At 50.0% G+C, this 17,035-nt stretch overlaps 1 protein-coding gene across 1 annotated transcript in view; it reads right to left on the bottom strand.

The window, feature by feature from the left end:
• HPSE2 (heparanase 2 (inactive)) overlaps window positions 1-17,035 on the bottom strand; it is a 282,498-nt gene that overhangs the window by 18,113 nt on the left and 247,350 nt on the right. The window contains exons 8-9 of the mRNA XM_065408175.1: window positions 13,835-13,941; window positions 12,381-12,495 (exon numbers count right to left, since the gene is read on the bottom strand). Of these exons, the coding sequence (XP_065264247.1) occupies window positions 12,381-12,495; window positions 13,835-13,941 (222 nt within the window). The remainder of the gene's footprint in view (window positions 1-12,380; window positions 12,496-13,834; window positions 13,942-17,035) is intronic.

Here is a 17,035-nt window from a genome sequence, read left to right as displayed (position 1 = left end):
GACTTCCAAGTAGCAGCCTTACCAAATTCCCCGACAGGAACATGTTTAAGGCAAGCAAAAGATGCTGCCACTGCCCTAGCAGAATGAGATTTTACAATAGCAGGCACAGAGAGTGCCGCTAATTTATACCATTCCCTGATACATTGTTTAACCCAGCTGGAAAGAGTTTGACTAGATATACTATTGCCCAGATAGAGACAAATAACCTAGATGACTTTCTAAAACATTTAGTTCTATTTAAACAATATGCCAGAACCCTGCTTGCATCTAAAGTATGCACCAAAGAGTCCCCTTTATTAGCATGCGTCTTAGGGGGGAAACGGTAAATTAATAATGGGACTGATGGGAAATTCAGACACTATTTTTGGTAAAAACCTGGGATCAGATATAGGAAGCACCTTGTCTTTATGAAAACTAGTAAGCGGCAGATCCGCCATCAGAACATGCAATTGGCTCACCCTTCCGGCTGACGTTACAGCAATAATAATTAATCTTACTAGCTAAATAAACTATGGAACACTCCGCCCAAGGGTGGCTTCATAAGCCTTGATGTGACCAAACTGAGATCCCATGGTGGGACGAGATCCCTCAAAGAGGGATACGGATTGGCCAACCCCTTCATAAACCTTTTAACTGCATCACACACAAGTAACCATCTGCCATCAAAGCATGGTAAGTAGAAACAGCTGCCAAGGGAACTCCTAAAGAGGCATCAGATAAGCCATTAGACTTCAAATACATTAAATGCTCTGAAACAGAAGGAATAGAAGCTGAAATGGAGAATCAGATTTTCCCTGCATCCAAGAGACAAATCTAGTCCCTTTCAAACAACATCACTTCCTTGTGGACAGCTTCCTGGAGCTGAGCAATACCTCCGGGGCTGACGAGGACCAGGGCTGCTCGGTATCAGTCACAGGCTGTCAGATGAAGGGGGAGGTTTGGAAATTCCACCCAATCCATGTACCACTCCTGCCTCTGCAAACTGGGCAAACAAAAGTCATCCTGCCTTGTCCTGATGTACTTTCCTCAGCACTTCCAGAATTAAGGGAAACAGGGAAGAACATACAGATGCTCCCCCGATTTACGCAATTGTTCCGTTCCGGAAAGCCTTGCGTAACTCGAATTTTGCGTAAGTCGGAAATGTATACCCGTACGTTACGCAAACATTTCCGCAACTCGAAAATCCTATTTCTGGCTTATGGAACTTTTTCCGTAAGTGCGAATTTGCATAAGTCGGGTCTTGTGTAACCCGGGGAGTGTCTGTACAGATGTGTCAGTGACCAGGACATGGGTGGTCATGCCTGTTGGAGCAGGAGCTGGTAGCCAGGAGTAGGTGCCAGGGTCAGCGCCGGAGTCAGAGGCCAGATGCTAGAGCCAAGGGTCAGAGCCAGGTTACCTGGCGTGAGGCAAGGCTGGGTCTGCGGCAGGAACGAGGTGGGAGCAAGGCGGGCGAAGGAGCTAACACAGCCGTGGGCAAATGCTTTGAGGAGCTGCTGATCTGATCTGCTGACTCGTCCCACCAATCTGGCAGTGCAGGGCCCGGGGGGGGGGGGGGGGCAAGTGGGGAAATTTGCCCCAGGCCCCGGGCCCCGCAGAGGCCCCCACGAGAATATAGTATTCTATAGTATTGCAACTTTTTTTTATGGAAGGGGCCCCCGAAATTGCTTTGCCCCGGGCCCCCTGAATCCTCTGGGCGGCCCTGTGGCAGTGTAGCCAGTCAGGGAGCCTACTACAGGCCAGATGAGTTCGTTAGGTTGCCCAGACCAGAGACTGGCTCTGCTGCAGGCCCTGATTCCTGACAAGACGTCCTTTTTCCCAATGCAGCAGGAACATCTCTGAGATCGATTGCTTGTCCCTGCCTGCTCTGGACCCGGAGAGAGGACACTTTGATGAACCTGGCTGCAAACAGGTCTACAATGGGCAGATCCCAGCTGGAGAAAGTCTCTTGTAGTATTTGATCTTTCCAGGACCACTCGTGTTTCTGAGTCCTGTCCCTCCTGAGACGCTCCACTCACTCATTGCTCTCCCCTGCGAGGTGCAGGGCCACTGGATACACGCTGTGAAGAATGCACCAGTCCCATACATTGACTGCCTCAGTACACAACAGGGAAGAACGAGCGCCTCCTCGCTTGCTGATGTAACACACAGCAGTTGTATTGTCTGTTGTTACCTGAGCAACCTTCCCCTTCATGTGAGGAAGAAAAGATCTGGGGGCCAAGTGAGTGGCTCTTAATTCCAACACATTTCTATGCAAGTTTTCATGAAACAGCCAGCGGCCTTGAACTGGAGAACGACCTGGCTGAGCTCCCCATCCGTTGCCGGATGCATTGGAGGCTATGGTGACGGAAGGTGAAGGAGGACTGAACAAGACTCCTCTGAGGACATCCCATCTGTCTGCCCACCACACCAATGAATTCAGGACATCCTAAGGCATGGTGACTAACATTGGAAGGCTGTCTGGGTCTATAAACCTAAGTTGCCTGATGCTCCAACTACCTCCTTCTGAGCAAACGGAGTCACGTAAGTAGTTGCTACCACAAGGCCCATGAGACCCAGAAAGAAAATCACCATCTGGGTTAAACATAGTTGGATGTGCCAAACAGATTAATCTATCTTCAGAAACCTTCCCTCTGGGAGAAAAGGCCTTCTGCTACTGAGTCCAATACAGAATCTATGAAATGAAGTCTCTCAGCTGGGCAGAGATCCGACTTTTTGATGCTCAATAGCAGAGCCAACTTCATAAGCAGGAAGATTGTGGAGTTGATGCGAAGTGGCAGATCTTTGTGTGACGAGAACGTCAATGGCCAATGGTCTAATATGGGTAAACAAAACTACCCTGCTTTCTTAAATATGCCACTGCTACAGAGAGGCACTTTGTACAAATTTCTGGTGCTGCAGAAAGGCCAGATGGTAGGACCTTGTACTAGAAATGTTGGGCCACCACAAAATGAAGATACTTCTGATGGCTCAGCCAGATTGAAATACGAAAATACGCGCCCTGGAAATGGAGAGTGGTGAACAATCCGTAGCTGAACGCAGGGGACTTACTGAGCCAGAGTGAGAATCTGAAACTGGAACTTCCAAGTGGTTATGTCCAATCGTGTTAGATCTAAAATCAGACAGAATCCCTCGTGTTTCTTCTATACCAGGAAGTTTCTTGAATAAAACAATTGGCCCCAGAGATGTTTGGGTCTCTTCACCAGCAACTCCCAGGAGCAAGTTTTGAACCTCTGCTAGAAGAGCAGCCTGGTGATAATGTTCCTTGCAAAGAGAAGGGTTGGGGGTTGGAAGTGGGTCATTTTTCAGTTGCATGGCATAGCCCTCTTCTGTAATTTCTAGAACCAACTTATCTGCCGTAAGAAGCTCCCAACTGTTGATGAAATGGGCTAGTCAGGGATCCTTGCGGATTGGTCTGCGATTCTCGATACTCCCATCAGAGCAGTGGCCTGGTGATCAAGGAAGGCAAAGAGGAGGGAGCAGGTTGTTTTAGCCAAGGTCTGTACCTGAATGACCTCTTTTTGTGCTGGGTCTAGGACAAAGACTAAGCTTGCTTATGCTGTTGTTGCTGTTTCTGATTTGAGGAAAAATAAAGAGACGATTGAGGGTAAAACTGTCTCTGATATCAGTGTAACCATTCTGCCAGTTGGTGTCCACAGCAACAAGGGCTCGGTTCTGTAAATAGGAGTTTCTCTTAACATTAAAAAACAGCTGGCTCAAGCCCTCCACCCCCAGAAATCTGGGGAAGCTAAACACCACCTCGGACACCTCTTGAAGCAATACTTCCCCATGCACAAGCACAATAATCCTCTTAACTTTGATTAAGAGAAGAAAACTCACCATTGGTTTGGGAAAACACTGCAACAACAACGTGAAAGTACATAAGCAATAAGTAAAACACCTGTCCCACAGCACCTTGGGCAGCATCCTTTGCCTCAGTTTCCCACCTGGTGGTATGGAAGTCCGAAGCATCAGCTGAAGCCCTGAGAGCCTGGTTCACCATGCTCTGTCCCTCCAGAAAACCAGCCCATCTTCTGGCAAATCCTGGACAAACACAATTGTCTCTTCCCATAAATGGAGCTGGTAACTAGTTACCCTAATACCAAGAGAAGAGGAAGAAAAAAAACTGTCTTCCAAGGGCACCGATCTTTCCCCCTCTGTCAGCAGCTGTGAATGGGCCAGATTGGACCTACGTCTGTTACTGGCAGCAGCCACCACCAGTGAATTAGACACAGGGTGCGTAGGAAAGGAGGAAACGCCCGGCTGAGGTATCCGAGACAATTTATCTTCCTTTTAGAACCAGGCTGGCAGGAAGCAGGGGTCGCCCACACAGTCCTAGCAGGCTGCAGGAGACCATCCTGTATCGGCAACGCAATCTGATTCCTGGAGGCAGCTCCAAGAATGTGAAAGACCAGGTGAGAGGTTCCTCCACAGCCACCAAAGCTAGGTTCAGTGCGGATACCACGTGATCCACCAAGTGATGAAACTGCAAACCATTCGCTGGAGGAGACGAAGCAGAAGCAGCGTTATGTGCTCATCAGGTGAGAAATCTGAATCAAAGTCTGTATCCATCGGACCCTGTTCAGAAAGAGGAGCTGTCGCCTCATCTTGCTCTTCAGACAGCGTCTCAGGCACAGCTGTGTGCTGCAGACGGACCCAGTCAGGTGGAACGGGATCTGAGGATGGTTCAGCCTCTGGATCTTTATTTGATAAAACACCAACTCTCCAGCTATATGGATATGGTTTAAGAATTCCTGCGGTGGAACCCAGTAAGGCCCTGGGGGCCCCAGGACTGCCAGTCGCTCCAGTAGCTGGGACCTGGGAACATGCTCATAAGAGGAAAAACAATATTGGCGTGAGGAAACCCAGGCTGAGGAGGCGTAAACCAGGATGAATACGTCTCTTAATTCTTCCTCTATCCTCTGAAACTGAGGATCCAACCTTGGATCCACGTGGACCTTGCCAGAGACAGCAATGGAACCAGAGGGTAACAAGCAATAAAAGGTGAGAATGATCTGCCTGGAGTCCCTGTAGGGGTCCTAGGAGGAGGCATAAATGGCTCTGGAGAAAGACTTTAAATCTCTTCTGCTCTTCTCCTCCGTTCAGGTGAAGAGGCAGCAGAATGCAGAACTGAAGGGCCCTTCCTCCGCCAGTTGTCTCTCCCCAGGACGTGAGGCATGCTCAGAGGCGGGATGATGCACAGGCTGCCACCACAGTAAAAAACGTCTTCAGATCCACAGGTGACCCCCAAACAGCAGTGGAGGGAGGAGCTGGCCCCACAGACCTGGAGAGCAATGTTCCCTCTAATTTTTTCCACCCATGTGCAGGATAAATTTTGTTATGTGCACCAGGGTAATGTGGGGAGGTGCGCCACCAGTAGAAACAAAAAGCCGAGATATAATATATATTTTTTAAAAGTTACCAATAGGGATAATTACTACAGCCAGGACAGGTTAGGCATTTTAGAACTCACTACTCAAAGAATTACATTTAAGTGTAAGAGAGAAATAAAAACTATGAAATGCAGAGACCAGTCAAAAAACTCAAATAACACACTTTGAAAGAATAAATACAGAGAATATATGTGCATTGCAGGAAGTACTAAGAAGTAACAACAACAGTGTGTGTGTGTGTGTGTGTGTGACACACAGAGACAGTGTGTGTGACACAGACACAGTGTGTGTGTGAGACACACAGAGACTGTGTGTGTGTGTGTGTGAGACACACAGAGACTGTGTGTGTGTGTGTGTGAGACACACAGAGACTGTGTGTGTGTGTGTGTGTGTGTGTGTGTGTGTGTGTGTGTGTGTGTGTGAGAGAGAGAGAGAGAGTGACGCACACACACAAACTGTGTGTGCACTGGCTGCTGGGGAAGTTTCTGAGACACGCCTGTCCCCTGTCTCTTTAAGGCACTCACTGAAAGCTCTCCACCTCCTGAACCATCTCCCCCCTCCCCCGCTCTGCGGAGATGGGGTACATGGGCAGGGGGGAGGGGGAGAGACAGAGTGTGTGGGTGTGTGAGAGACAGAGAGTGCATGTGCTGGCTGCTAGGGAAGTCTCTGAGAGACCGTGCGCTGTCTCTTTAAGGCACTCACTCACCTGAAGGCTTGTTTAGACCTCAGAGCTGCTACAAATCCTGATGAGACCTGTCCCCTTTACCCTGATCTGTGGAGATGGGGTATAGGGGCTGGGGGAGGGGAACACCCTGACATCAGCACCCTCTTTCTCCCCTCCCACCCCCAAGCTCTGCACAGCCAGCAGGAGGGTCCCAGGAGCAGCTGCAGGAGCAACGTGGCTGCAAAGCAGCGTGGGGAGGGAAGGGCACCTGAACACACGCTGCCGGCTGTGCACGCTCTGCTATCAGCTAGGCAGCACTTGAATCTCTCCAGCGCGGCCGCCCAAGCACGCAGCTTACAGGGAACACAGCTGGAGAGCACCAAATCTGGTGAAATACTCAGCTCTGCACCTCTGGTCTTCCAAGTTGAAACCAAAACTGACTTAGGTTTCAGAGACAGAACCATAGAGGCCATGTCAGAATTGGACAGACCAATAAGTCTGATGCCCTGAATCTGACACCACTAACAGAGGCTGTCTTCTTCCTTGTCTTCTGCCTGGGAACCCAGGCATTTGGAGCAGACAACATGGCTCTAAGTTCTTTAGCAGGTAGTCTGTCCACCATGGTGCCTTGGGAGCCTTGATGGTTTTGACAGAAAGATCCAGAGCCGGATCCAAGGAAGATCCTGACCCCTTGGAATCTGTAGACAGCTTAGCCTTACTGGAGAAAGCTCCTGGAGCTGAAACGGGCTTTAAGACTTTGGCTCTGAGGACCTTCCGCAATCGGACAGCTTAACAGCAAGAGCTTCCTTAAGGAGAAGCACCTGCCGTCTGTTTTGCCGCTCCTTGCACGCAAGTCCAGCAAATAAATCACCCAGGAGGAGAGTGTCCTTCCCCCAAGCATTTCGGGCACCTAACATGGTCATCTGACCACCGGGAAGACGCTGGGCACGAGGCACACCTCTTCATACCCAGATTCCTTATTTTCTTCGGTTCTGCCATTACTCAGAACTGTACGTCAAACTACCTTATACTAAACTGATACTAGAACAACAACTGTAAACAATCAAAGACTATCCATGGAGAAAACCTCTGGATCCGAGTGGATGGAAACGGCTTATTTCTGTCTGGCCCAACAGCTGGAAGGAACTGAGGAGGGGGGGCACTGTACCCCCTTACACAGCCTGCCCCTCAGAACGTTTGAGGACACTGAGGGAAGGGGTAAGAGGGGGCCGGTGCAGGCTTTAATGGGGGTCCAGGGGTACAGAGCACTCACAGGAATCAGGATTAACCAATGTGCACTTGCACAGGGCCCCCATCTCTGTCATGATGGAGGGACGACCAGGCCAAACCTGCGTGGCGCTGCAACCCCATGTGCCAGGTCACAATGCCCAGGATGGGAAGCAAAGCCCAGCCCCGTGGAACAGGAGTCACTGCTATGGGCTGAGCGTGGGGCAGGCCTGCTTTCCAGCCTCCCATGCCCCAAGGCCAGGCTTAGCCTGCGGTGCCAGAGCAGAGGGGGCTGCTGCAGGTGGTTGGTGCTCCCTTGACAGAGCAGGGCAGATGGGGCCTCCTGATTCAGTGGAGGGGACGCATATGAGGACACTAAAGGACACTGCTTGGGGAGGGCTCTACCATCAGGCACCGCCAGGAAGCCGTAAGCGGGAATATGCAGAGCCATTTGAAGACTTCTTCCCCACAGCCAGGAGAGCAGGTTCTGCCACCCCGTCACCCTCTGATCTCCTCCCCCAGCCTGTCCCATGGCTCGTAACCCAATTGGATTAAGGAAAATCCAGCATCATTCTACTCTAACAGAAACCAAACGTCTCCCCACCTCCAGTCTGGGTCTGGCAGGAGAAGATCCACAGCCACAACTAACCGGAGATGTAAATGCAAGTTTACGCACCAGTGTCTCCTGGGCTCTGGGCTGCTCTGGCTACATGGGTTTTTACCCTGAAGTCTGATGTTCCTGTCGCATCCCCCATGTTACATAGACAGGAAAACCCTCCAATATCACACCCAGCACCCACCCAGGGTCGCACAGGATTACAGAGCCATTACCCCATCTGGCCTGACCTCCCGGAGCGCCCCAACCGTTAGCCGTTGCTGAGACGGAGCCCAATCACGTGCATACGGCAAACGGACGTGTCCTTTGCGAGGTGTGCGAGACAAACCGATTTCCTTAGCAAAGGACGACAGCCACCGACATCCCCGCTACAGAACAGCACAGAACGCTCAGCATGGCCCTCCAGGCCGGACGTGCTGTGTGGTGGTGGTGGTGGTGGACAAAGTCACCCTCACCTCACTGGTTTCTCCAGGGGGCAGGGCTGACCCATGGCCCTGGCAGCAGTCCCAGCAGCCTTGACAGTGGCCAAAAGCTGCTTTCCCACATCAGTAACAGAGGCACTTTGAGACTCCTGTGTGGTCTCTGCATAACCAACCGCCGGGCGTCTAATGCCGCACACCTAGCAGCACTGCTTCACTACCACAAGCCACTCCCAGAAACGGAGCCCTGGAGCCCCCAGCCAGCAAAGCATTTCAGAGCGTACTTAACTTCTGGGACTACTCACAGGTGTACATTGAAGCACGTTCTGAAGTGCTTTCCTGAGTCAGAAGAACCTGAGACACGACGGTCTCATCTGCATGACAGCCCAGCATCAGACGACCTTCCCCAGCAAGACGGGGAAGCAGCATCCCCAGGGCAGAACAGTCGCTGTCCAAGAACACTGGAGGGCTGCAGGTCACACTGCTGTAATCCAGGTGGGTGATCAGGTCAAACCTCTGCTCTTGGTGGCTTCTCACTTTCTCAGGAAACCCCTCGGGCTGGGAGATTCTCAGGCCTGACTGCACCCCAAGGTGATTTTCTGAAAAAGCAGATGGCTCTGTCCAGCCACTGGAGTCTGGTGAGTGGAAAATAATGCACCTTCCACTTCCAATCATTACTCTGATTTCCTTCTGCCCTTACCTGAGAAGCAGCCTGAGTTTAGAACTTTGTGCTGGGTGAGCAGCTAGTCCTGAGCAAACACCGGGACCTCTCCACGTTGGAGAAATGCTGACAGTGCAGGAGCATTTCCCACACACACTTTACTGATCCACCACAGCAAGCATGGCCAGGGAAGGAGTGGGTTTCTTTACCAGGCCCATACCCACAGGAGAGATCTTCCTTGCTGATTTAACTGCACAGCCCCATGCTGGCAAAAATCATTGTGCAGAAGGGGAGCTGTACACGCCCTTTTCATTTGTCTTTTCTGAGAACATTACAGTAACACAGCAGCATGGAGGAGAGTTTAAATACAAGCAAACCAGTCAGGAAAGTCAGAAGTTAAGATTCCCACAGCTATGGCAAGCAGGCCAGAGGTGCTCAGAGCCCCCAGAGAGGTTTCCTGTGCCATGTTTGAAATGCCTGTTTATGCTAATAAATGTTACATGATGTGACAGGCAGAATGCGCAGTGTGGCTGAGCTGTGTGTGAGAACATTCGCTTCTGAGCATCCTGATCAGTTCCCTTGTGTCAATTGCACTAAGAATATTTAGCCTGCCCAGAGCAGATGATTCTGTATTTGATACTCTGGAGAATGACAGGTGAATGGTCAGACTGTTCCCATCACTATCTCATCCCTGGATTTCAAAGGGAAGCCCAGCTCCTGAGAACAGCACAGAAGAGGGGCAAAGGAGCTCTGTTGTAAAAGGATCAGTTCAGTCCAGCATCCGAGGGGCTGCAAAGCCTGACGCACCAGCACTCTTATCTGACAAGCCCGGATCGGCAGTGGCATGGAAAGAAAAGAAGAAAAGCGCTGCTCCGGAGAGCCCAGCCCAAGTTCTCTGCCAGCTGACGAGCAGCCAGGTCTATTCACAGCGATTGATCATGCAGTTGATGTTACACTTCTCTCAGCAGCCAGCTGACGCACACAAAGGCTACATGTGGAAAAGTCTTTGTCATTGCAGCTAACGAGGGGATTATATTTCACATCACAGCTACCCGGCACAGGTACATTCAACTGCTTTCATCTTGGGATAGCTCCCACGGGAAAATAGCAGCCGCTACACCTACAACCATGTCGAAGTCTGGGCTTGCTGGGTTTTTTCATGTCTGCAGCTTTTAAACTCTAACAATTTTCACTGGCCCTGGGCTCTTTTAAACCACAGGGGTGAAAAGAAATGATTTTACAAAGCACACGTTAGAATCTATCCAGGAAGGTGATATAGGAGCATGGGAAATGAATTAATTCTGAAGCATGTGGGAGAGGGCATAAGCAATTACTCCAGGGGGGATGGCAGCTCACTTACTTTATGACAAGAATTATCTTTAAAATGGCAATAAAATCCACGTTGAAGTCCTGTGCTGCCTTTAACAGCCAAGGGCTTATTCCTGTAGCTCCTGCCCTTGGAGCTCATAACCTCACACCATCTTAACCTCTGCAGAGGGCTCCTCAAGGCAGTTACTCCCTGCTCCAGCTGAGCCGGCTGGCTAGTGGCCATGTACACACTGCTACCTAGACCTTAGAGTAAGTCAAGCTCTGGGCTGTAGAAGAAACTTCTCAACAGGAGTCTGGAAAGGCCCTGGAGTCACCTGGGGATGGAGGTGCTGAGGCTTGGTCAGGGAAATTGGGTCTTTGGAGGAAAACCATCAAATGCCCCAGGAGCCAGTTTTAGTTCAAACAGAATTCAAGGATGAATGACTAGGGAGACTCACTCCTCTCTGGCCAGGAAAGAGGGATCAGTCTGGGTCACATTAGGGCATGTTGGTGGGGCCTCCTGAAGCCCATTGTGAAGTTCAATGGGGAGCTGAGGATGCATGGACATGGGATTGCATTCCCCTCTGCTTTAGCGCGTCACTCTTTGCTACTACTCACAGAATGAATTTGGGAGAAATAATCTAAACCATAGACCTCCCATGTCTTCCCCTGATGCCTGATGATGCGAGAACAGAGGTGCACGATTCAACAGCTGATTAGCTGGGAGAAGACTGTAAAACCCACTTCGCGGAGGCTCTGACCCCTCGCTGACTCTCCCCGAGATCTCAGCACAGTGTAAAACCCACTGCTTTTTACTGGCAGGATTTTGTTATCAAATGCCGAGCTCTCTGAAGCGGCTGCCCTTATGATTCCCAGATCGCCACTCCACATTCCAAGGGCCTGGCTGTCAGCTTGGAACCCTGGACCAGCCTTGTAAATTCCTTTCCGTGGAGATACAGAACACCCCTCTGCGGTGCCAAGTTCTCCACTTACAAGGTGCAGAATTTATTAGACTGAGGAAAGATGAAAAGGAAGCCTGCCCCTTTAAAACACTCGTACATACGGTTTCTTTATGAGAGCTCTGTGCACTTGGAACCACAGCTGCCTGAGTCTTTCTGAAGAGCTACAAACGAGAGGTTTTGCACTGAATCGATGGGAACTGCTCTGCTCTGTGAACGTCTTTTGCCTTCGTTTCTAGAACTCTAACACCGGGCACTGATTCCAACCCCAGCTCCCTGGGGCCGGCGCTCTCTGGAGATCTGGTCACTCTTCTGGGGGAGGGATAGCTCAGTGGTTTGAGCATTGGCCTGCTAAACCCAGGGTTGTGAGTTCAATCCTTGAGGGGGCTACTTAGGGATCTGGGGCAAAATCAGTACTTGGTCCTGCTAGTGAAGGCAGGGGGCTGGACTTGATGACCTTTCAAAGTCCCTTCCAGTTCTAGGAGATAGGATATCTCCATTAATTTAAAAATTTAATTTAAAAATTTCACATTGAGCCTGTGTTTCTACAACACTTTTCCTTCCTTCTGACCCCAGGTACCTCCTTTGGGCTGTCCCCTCACTCTGCCCCTCCAAGTGCTGTGCTGCACGTGCTCCTCTGCCTGCCCAGGGCACCCCCGATTAGCCAGCAGCATCAGCCTCTCTCTCAAGTTCAGCCCCCTGGGTTCCACTGAGCTCTTCGTTTGGATACGGTTTCAGCTCCAGAGGTAGAGCTGCCCCATCTGCTTTCAACATGTTGTGTCTGACATTAACTAATGTCTCCTATTAGCACTGAAAGAAACCGATCTGGAAAAATTCATTTTCAAGTGGAGTTCAAACAGGCCACAAGGAGAAGTGGATTCTTGACTGCACACAGGATTGTTTTTGTGGTGAAGCCAAGCGTCTGTGAAACCGGTCAAGGGCACAGACGACAGGAACTTCTCTCTCTGATTTACTAACTGGGAACAGGAAAGGGAAGAGAAAATCCACCTCACTTCAAAGGGCCGAGAAGGTGAATCAAAGAGACTGCGTGTGTGTGTGTGTGTGTGCAAGAGTGAGTGTGGGTGTGTGTGTATCAGTGACAGACAGATGGAGCAGGAACCTCCTCACACACCTACCGGCAAAGGGTTAAAGTTCTGGTCCACAAGGTGATTATGTCCATGGTCAAAGAACGAGTGTCGCATCACCACCTCAATGCCCTGGTTGGCCAACATGCCCAAGGTGTTCAGCCACCTGGAAAGAGGAAGAGAGCTGTGTCTATAGGTGGCCGGGGGAGCACGCTTGCTGAGTGGCTGGCCGAGAAACCCTCAAAGGCATGTTTCTGCCCCAAGGGCCACTCTCCAGTAGTTTGCACTGGGCACTAGCTCCAGGAGAAGGCAATATATGAAGGTGCTAATGTCTCAGTTCCACGGGATTGTTACAACAGAAGCCATGTCTAGCACTTTATTGTTCCAAATAGATGAACTGAAGGATCTCAGAATTTTTTTACCAGCTGCATACTTAGCACCTCTCCCCTCCCTATACAACACGCCCCATCCTGCCACCCCATCTCACCCCCAAGCACACCCAAGCATCTCACTGCATCCCACACCACCATACCCCTGCACATATCAGTTCTGCTTGTCCACAACTCCATCACCAGAGCCCATAGACACTCCCACTATCACCCCTACACACACATTGCATTCTCACACACAGCCACATCATTACAACCCACGCGCACAACCCTAACCATCACGTCCCCACACACTCCATGCTGTCCTGGCATATGCCTCCTCCTCCCAAGCATCACAGACCTACAGACACACCTTACCACTCTCTCCAGAAAAAAAGATAATCTTTACTAAACCTCTAATTCTTACAGTCAGCTCTAACCCTAGGAACTGGAGCTACGCAGCAAGAGACCACAGGCTGCTCCGTCATGCCAGCCAGCAAACCCTGGGAACATGAGCGCCTTGGGCTTCTAAGGTGTAAAGAAACTGGATCCCAAACCTGAGCCTTACAGAGCTCCTTGATAGGCTCTTCCTTGAGATGAGATTGCACCCCCCGTGAACGAATGAAGACGTGAGTGCAGCCTGAAAGAAAAGGGCAAAGAGCCGGGGAACCAGCAACAGGCCGGGGGAAGGGGGGTGCGGGTCTCTCTGTGGCTAGACAAGCATGTCAGAAGGTAAGCGGTGGAACAGCTTTACTTCCCTCTCACTACAGATTTAGGGGTAGAACCATCCAGTTTTGTTCACTCCCAGCTCTGAGAGGCCCCAGGAATCGGACTTTCTGAATAGTCCCACGCTTTGATTCCTGTGCATGGCATGTGCCTGGGGGGCTGTTCCTCTTTCCCGTCTCCATTGGTTAGCACCTCCCATGGCAGGAGGGGGGACAGGTTCGTATCTCATTTGCACTGCTGTTAGCCCAGAGCTCCTGGCCTGCGGTAACGAGAGCTGCTCAGGCGCAGAGCACGAGCAGTGGAGAGGTGCACTTACAGCAGAGCGGTGAACCTGCTCCCAGCTGCAGACAGCTGCCAGCACACGCTGCACCAAGTGTGAGTGGTTCTCATGCCTCCCCCCCCCCAACTCACAGGAATCCAGCAGCGTATGAATCCGAGAGATTGTTCGGGCCTCCAGCTGAGGTGGCTCCAATACCTTCAAGCCAGATCTTCTTCCCAGGTGCATAGGTATTTACCACCTGTTCACAAAACAAAAAGAGCAGGAGACCGTCATCCCGTCCCTCTGCCGCAGGGCGCAAGTCATCACACTGCCTGGGCACTGGCACGAGCCTGAGAACAACCGGCCAAAGCGGGAGATTGTACAGCAGCAGCCTGCCACAGAGCCGGGAAGGGGAGCACAGCGCCTTGATGAGCCATTGGGGATGCCAGAGGGCAGCTGTATTATCAACCTGCCTGACACGGCAGAGGGTGGAAACGTGCACAGGCTGTGACGTTAGCTGATTGAACTATGACCATGTAGAGCATTGTTGCTACCACTGTTATATAACTGCAACAAATCCTGTACAAAAGTTGTCAAGTAAGGTGTCTATGGAAAGGTTATGATTTGCTGAATAGGATTATGCTATTTGCATGCATGTATCGTTTTTGTATCTGAAGTTATGAGTATTGGCTCTATACCTGGAATTCTAATGTGTTTGCTTCTGGGAAACACCAACAAGGTGTTTAGCCAGCACATCTTAGAGGGACTATTCAAATTAAGTGGCTCATCAAGGAACATTTAACTCACAATGGAAGACATCGACTTACCCTGAATGGACTTTCCTGTGAAGAACCTGCTGTCTGGGGTATAGGTAATGACTTTTACTGGGACTAAGAGAAATCAGGCATGAACATGTGACTTGCCCATGTGACTCCAAACTCCATCTTTTACCTGTAATTTTTCACTAGCTGTACTGAGGGTTTTGTTTGAAACAATGGGATTCCCGCCACATGGCAGAAGCTATAAAAGGTGCTGGAAACATCTCCATTTTGCCTCTTTCCTGCCCAAGCCTCTGGACTTATACTAATGGGAGCATCTAACCAAGGGACCCGGTGGCACCTTAAAGACTAACAGATTTATTTGGGCACAAGCTTTCTGTTAGTCTTTAAGGTGCCACCGGACTCCTTGTTGTTTTTGTGGATACAGACTAACACGGCTACCCCGATACTTGTAACCAAGGGACCGAGAACCTTCCAATGATTTGGAAGCAACCAGAGACTTGACTTAAGCCATCAGTTTATTCCATCACTGCTACAAGCCTGAACCAAGAACTTTGCAATTCCTGTATGGAATTGATTCCACCAATTTTAACTCTCACCTTCCTTCCTTCCTTTCTCTCTTTCTTTCTTATAAATAAACCTTTAGATTTTAGATACTAAAGGACTGGCAACAGCGTGATTACTGGGTAAGATCTGAGTTGTATATTGACCTAGTGTGTGGCTGGTCCTTTGGGATCAGAAGAACCTTTTATTTGATGAAATTGGTTTTAAAGAACCACTCCTCTTTAAGTCGAGTGTTTTTGGTGGTGATACAAGGACTGGAATGCCTAAGGAAACTGCTGTTCTGACTTCTTGTTAGCCAGTGTGGTGAAACCGAAGTTTACTTTTGTTGCTGGTTTGGTATATCCCATGGGAGAATAACCACCAGTTTGGGGGGGTGTCTGCCCTATTTCTCAGCAGTTTGTCCTGAATTGGTATTCTCAGTTGTGACCCACGACGGCCCGGTGACACAGGCATCAGACAGTGGATGGTTCACCCCACTCAAAAAGGAGCAGGGGGGCGATAGGTGCAGGAACAGTCAGGCAAAGCACGTGCGGTTTCCAGTCCTGGGAGGCCAGATCTATGATGTGCAGAGGGAGCACTCAGGGATTTCCACCTCCAATTGGAGAGACGATTGAGGGGATTTCCCTGCCTCTGGGGGACTCTGCTAAATCTCCCCCAGTGGAGCGCCCTGCCCCATGGGCTCAGAAGCCTGTTCCTGAAAGAATGCCGTATACAGCTGACGGCAAACGTGGTCCTTCGGGCTGGGCTGGGCTGGGCACGTGGATCCCACTGATGCTGCTCCTGCCCCTGCCCCTGCACAGGAGTTTGGAAATTTCTCGCTCAGCAGCATCCCTCAGGCTCTCCTGTTCCCCTCACCCCTCCGAGAGCCTGGCGGGCGGGGCGACCCCAAACTGCCAGCCAGTTCCTTCGCCACCCAGGGCCTGAAGGGTCAGACTCCCAGCTATGGGGCTGGAGCGTGGGGCCTGGGATCCACATCTCAAAAGCCACAATTACTGTAAGGCAAGTGTGACACTGAGCCAGCGAGGGTTAAACAGCCACCAGGCTACGGGCCCCACCTTCAAGAACATATTAGGGAAGTACTGAAGTGGCAAACAGTCAGCAAAGCCACGTGAAATGGACGCGAGTTCCATATCGTTAGTGAATTAGAGGTAAATACTAATTGTATTTGTCTGTGTTTACCTATAAATATCTTGTTAGATGTTAACAATGTGACCAGATTAGCTTCTAGATGCTAAATTTCAGTTCCTGTCGGCTACTGTATTCTATTGATTTAGAGATCAAAAGGAATATTAGCAATTAAATGAAACATGTGGTGTAATAATGTCACTGTCTCTATTTCTCTTGGAAGTTTGTAGTAAACTGTCTCTGAACTGCTGGAATGGTTCATTGCCTTCTGCTAATCAATGCAACTAAAGACCTGGGTGTACGTAGGAAATAGGAATTGACTTCAAAGTCACAATGTATATTACCCATTCTTCACCTGCGATGTTATCTGTCTCAAGAGGCTACAGTAGCCTGCCGGAAATCGACAAAAGAACTCTAGAGCCCGATCCTGTCATCTCAGATCTGCTTAAGCTTGGATCGCAAGGCTGAGGTCTCCAGCACCGGTCTGGATCACCCGGCTACTTCTCATGGCAGAATTTATACAGACTCTGCACATGGACCGTCTCTCGGATTCTAGCCGATGGAAATGATTCTGAAAGAACTTTTTGCAACTTAGCACCTCACCATCTCGACTATGAAACTGACCTAAGAACTTTATTCATATCTGTATGTATAATGATCTTTTACCCACAACCACTCTTGCTTTTCAATAAAGCTTAGATTAGTTAATAAGAACTGGCTGTAAGCGGGTATTTGGGCACAGTCTGATACATTCATTGACCTGGTGGATAACGTGTCCGATATTTGGGGATTGGTAGAACTTTATTTATGGTGAATAAGATTTTAAATAATCCTCACCATATTTGACTTGGCTGTCTGGGTACTGGAGTTGGACTGATGCAGAAA

Source organism: Emys orbicularis, chromosome 7 (assembly GCF_028017835.1).
Source record: "Emys orbicularis isolate rEmyOrb1 chromosome 7, rEmyOrb1.hap1, whole genome shotgun sequence".
NCBI classification, from domain to species: domain Eukaryota; kingdom Metazoa; phylum Chordata; order Testudines; family Emydidae; genus Emys; species Emys orbicularis.
This window is presented reverse-complemented; position numbering and strand designations above follow the sequence as displayed.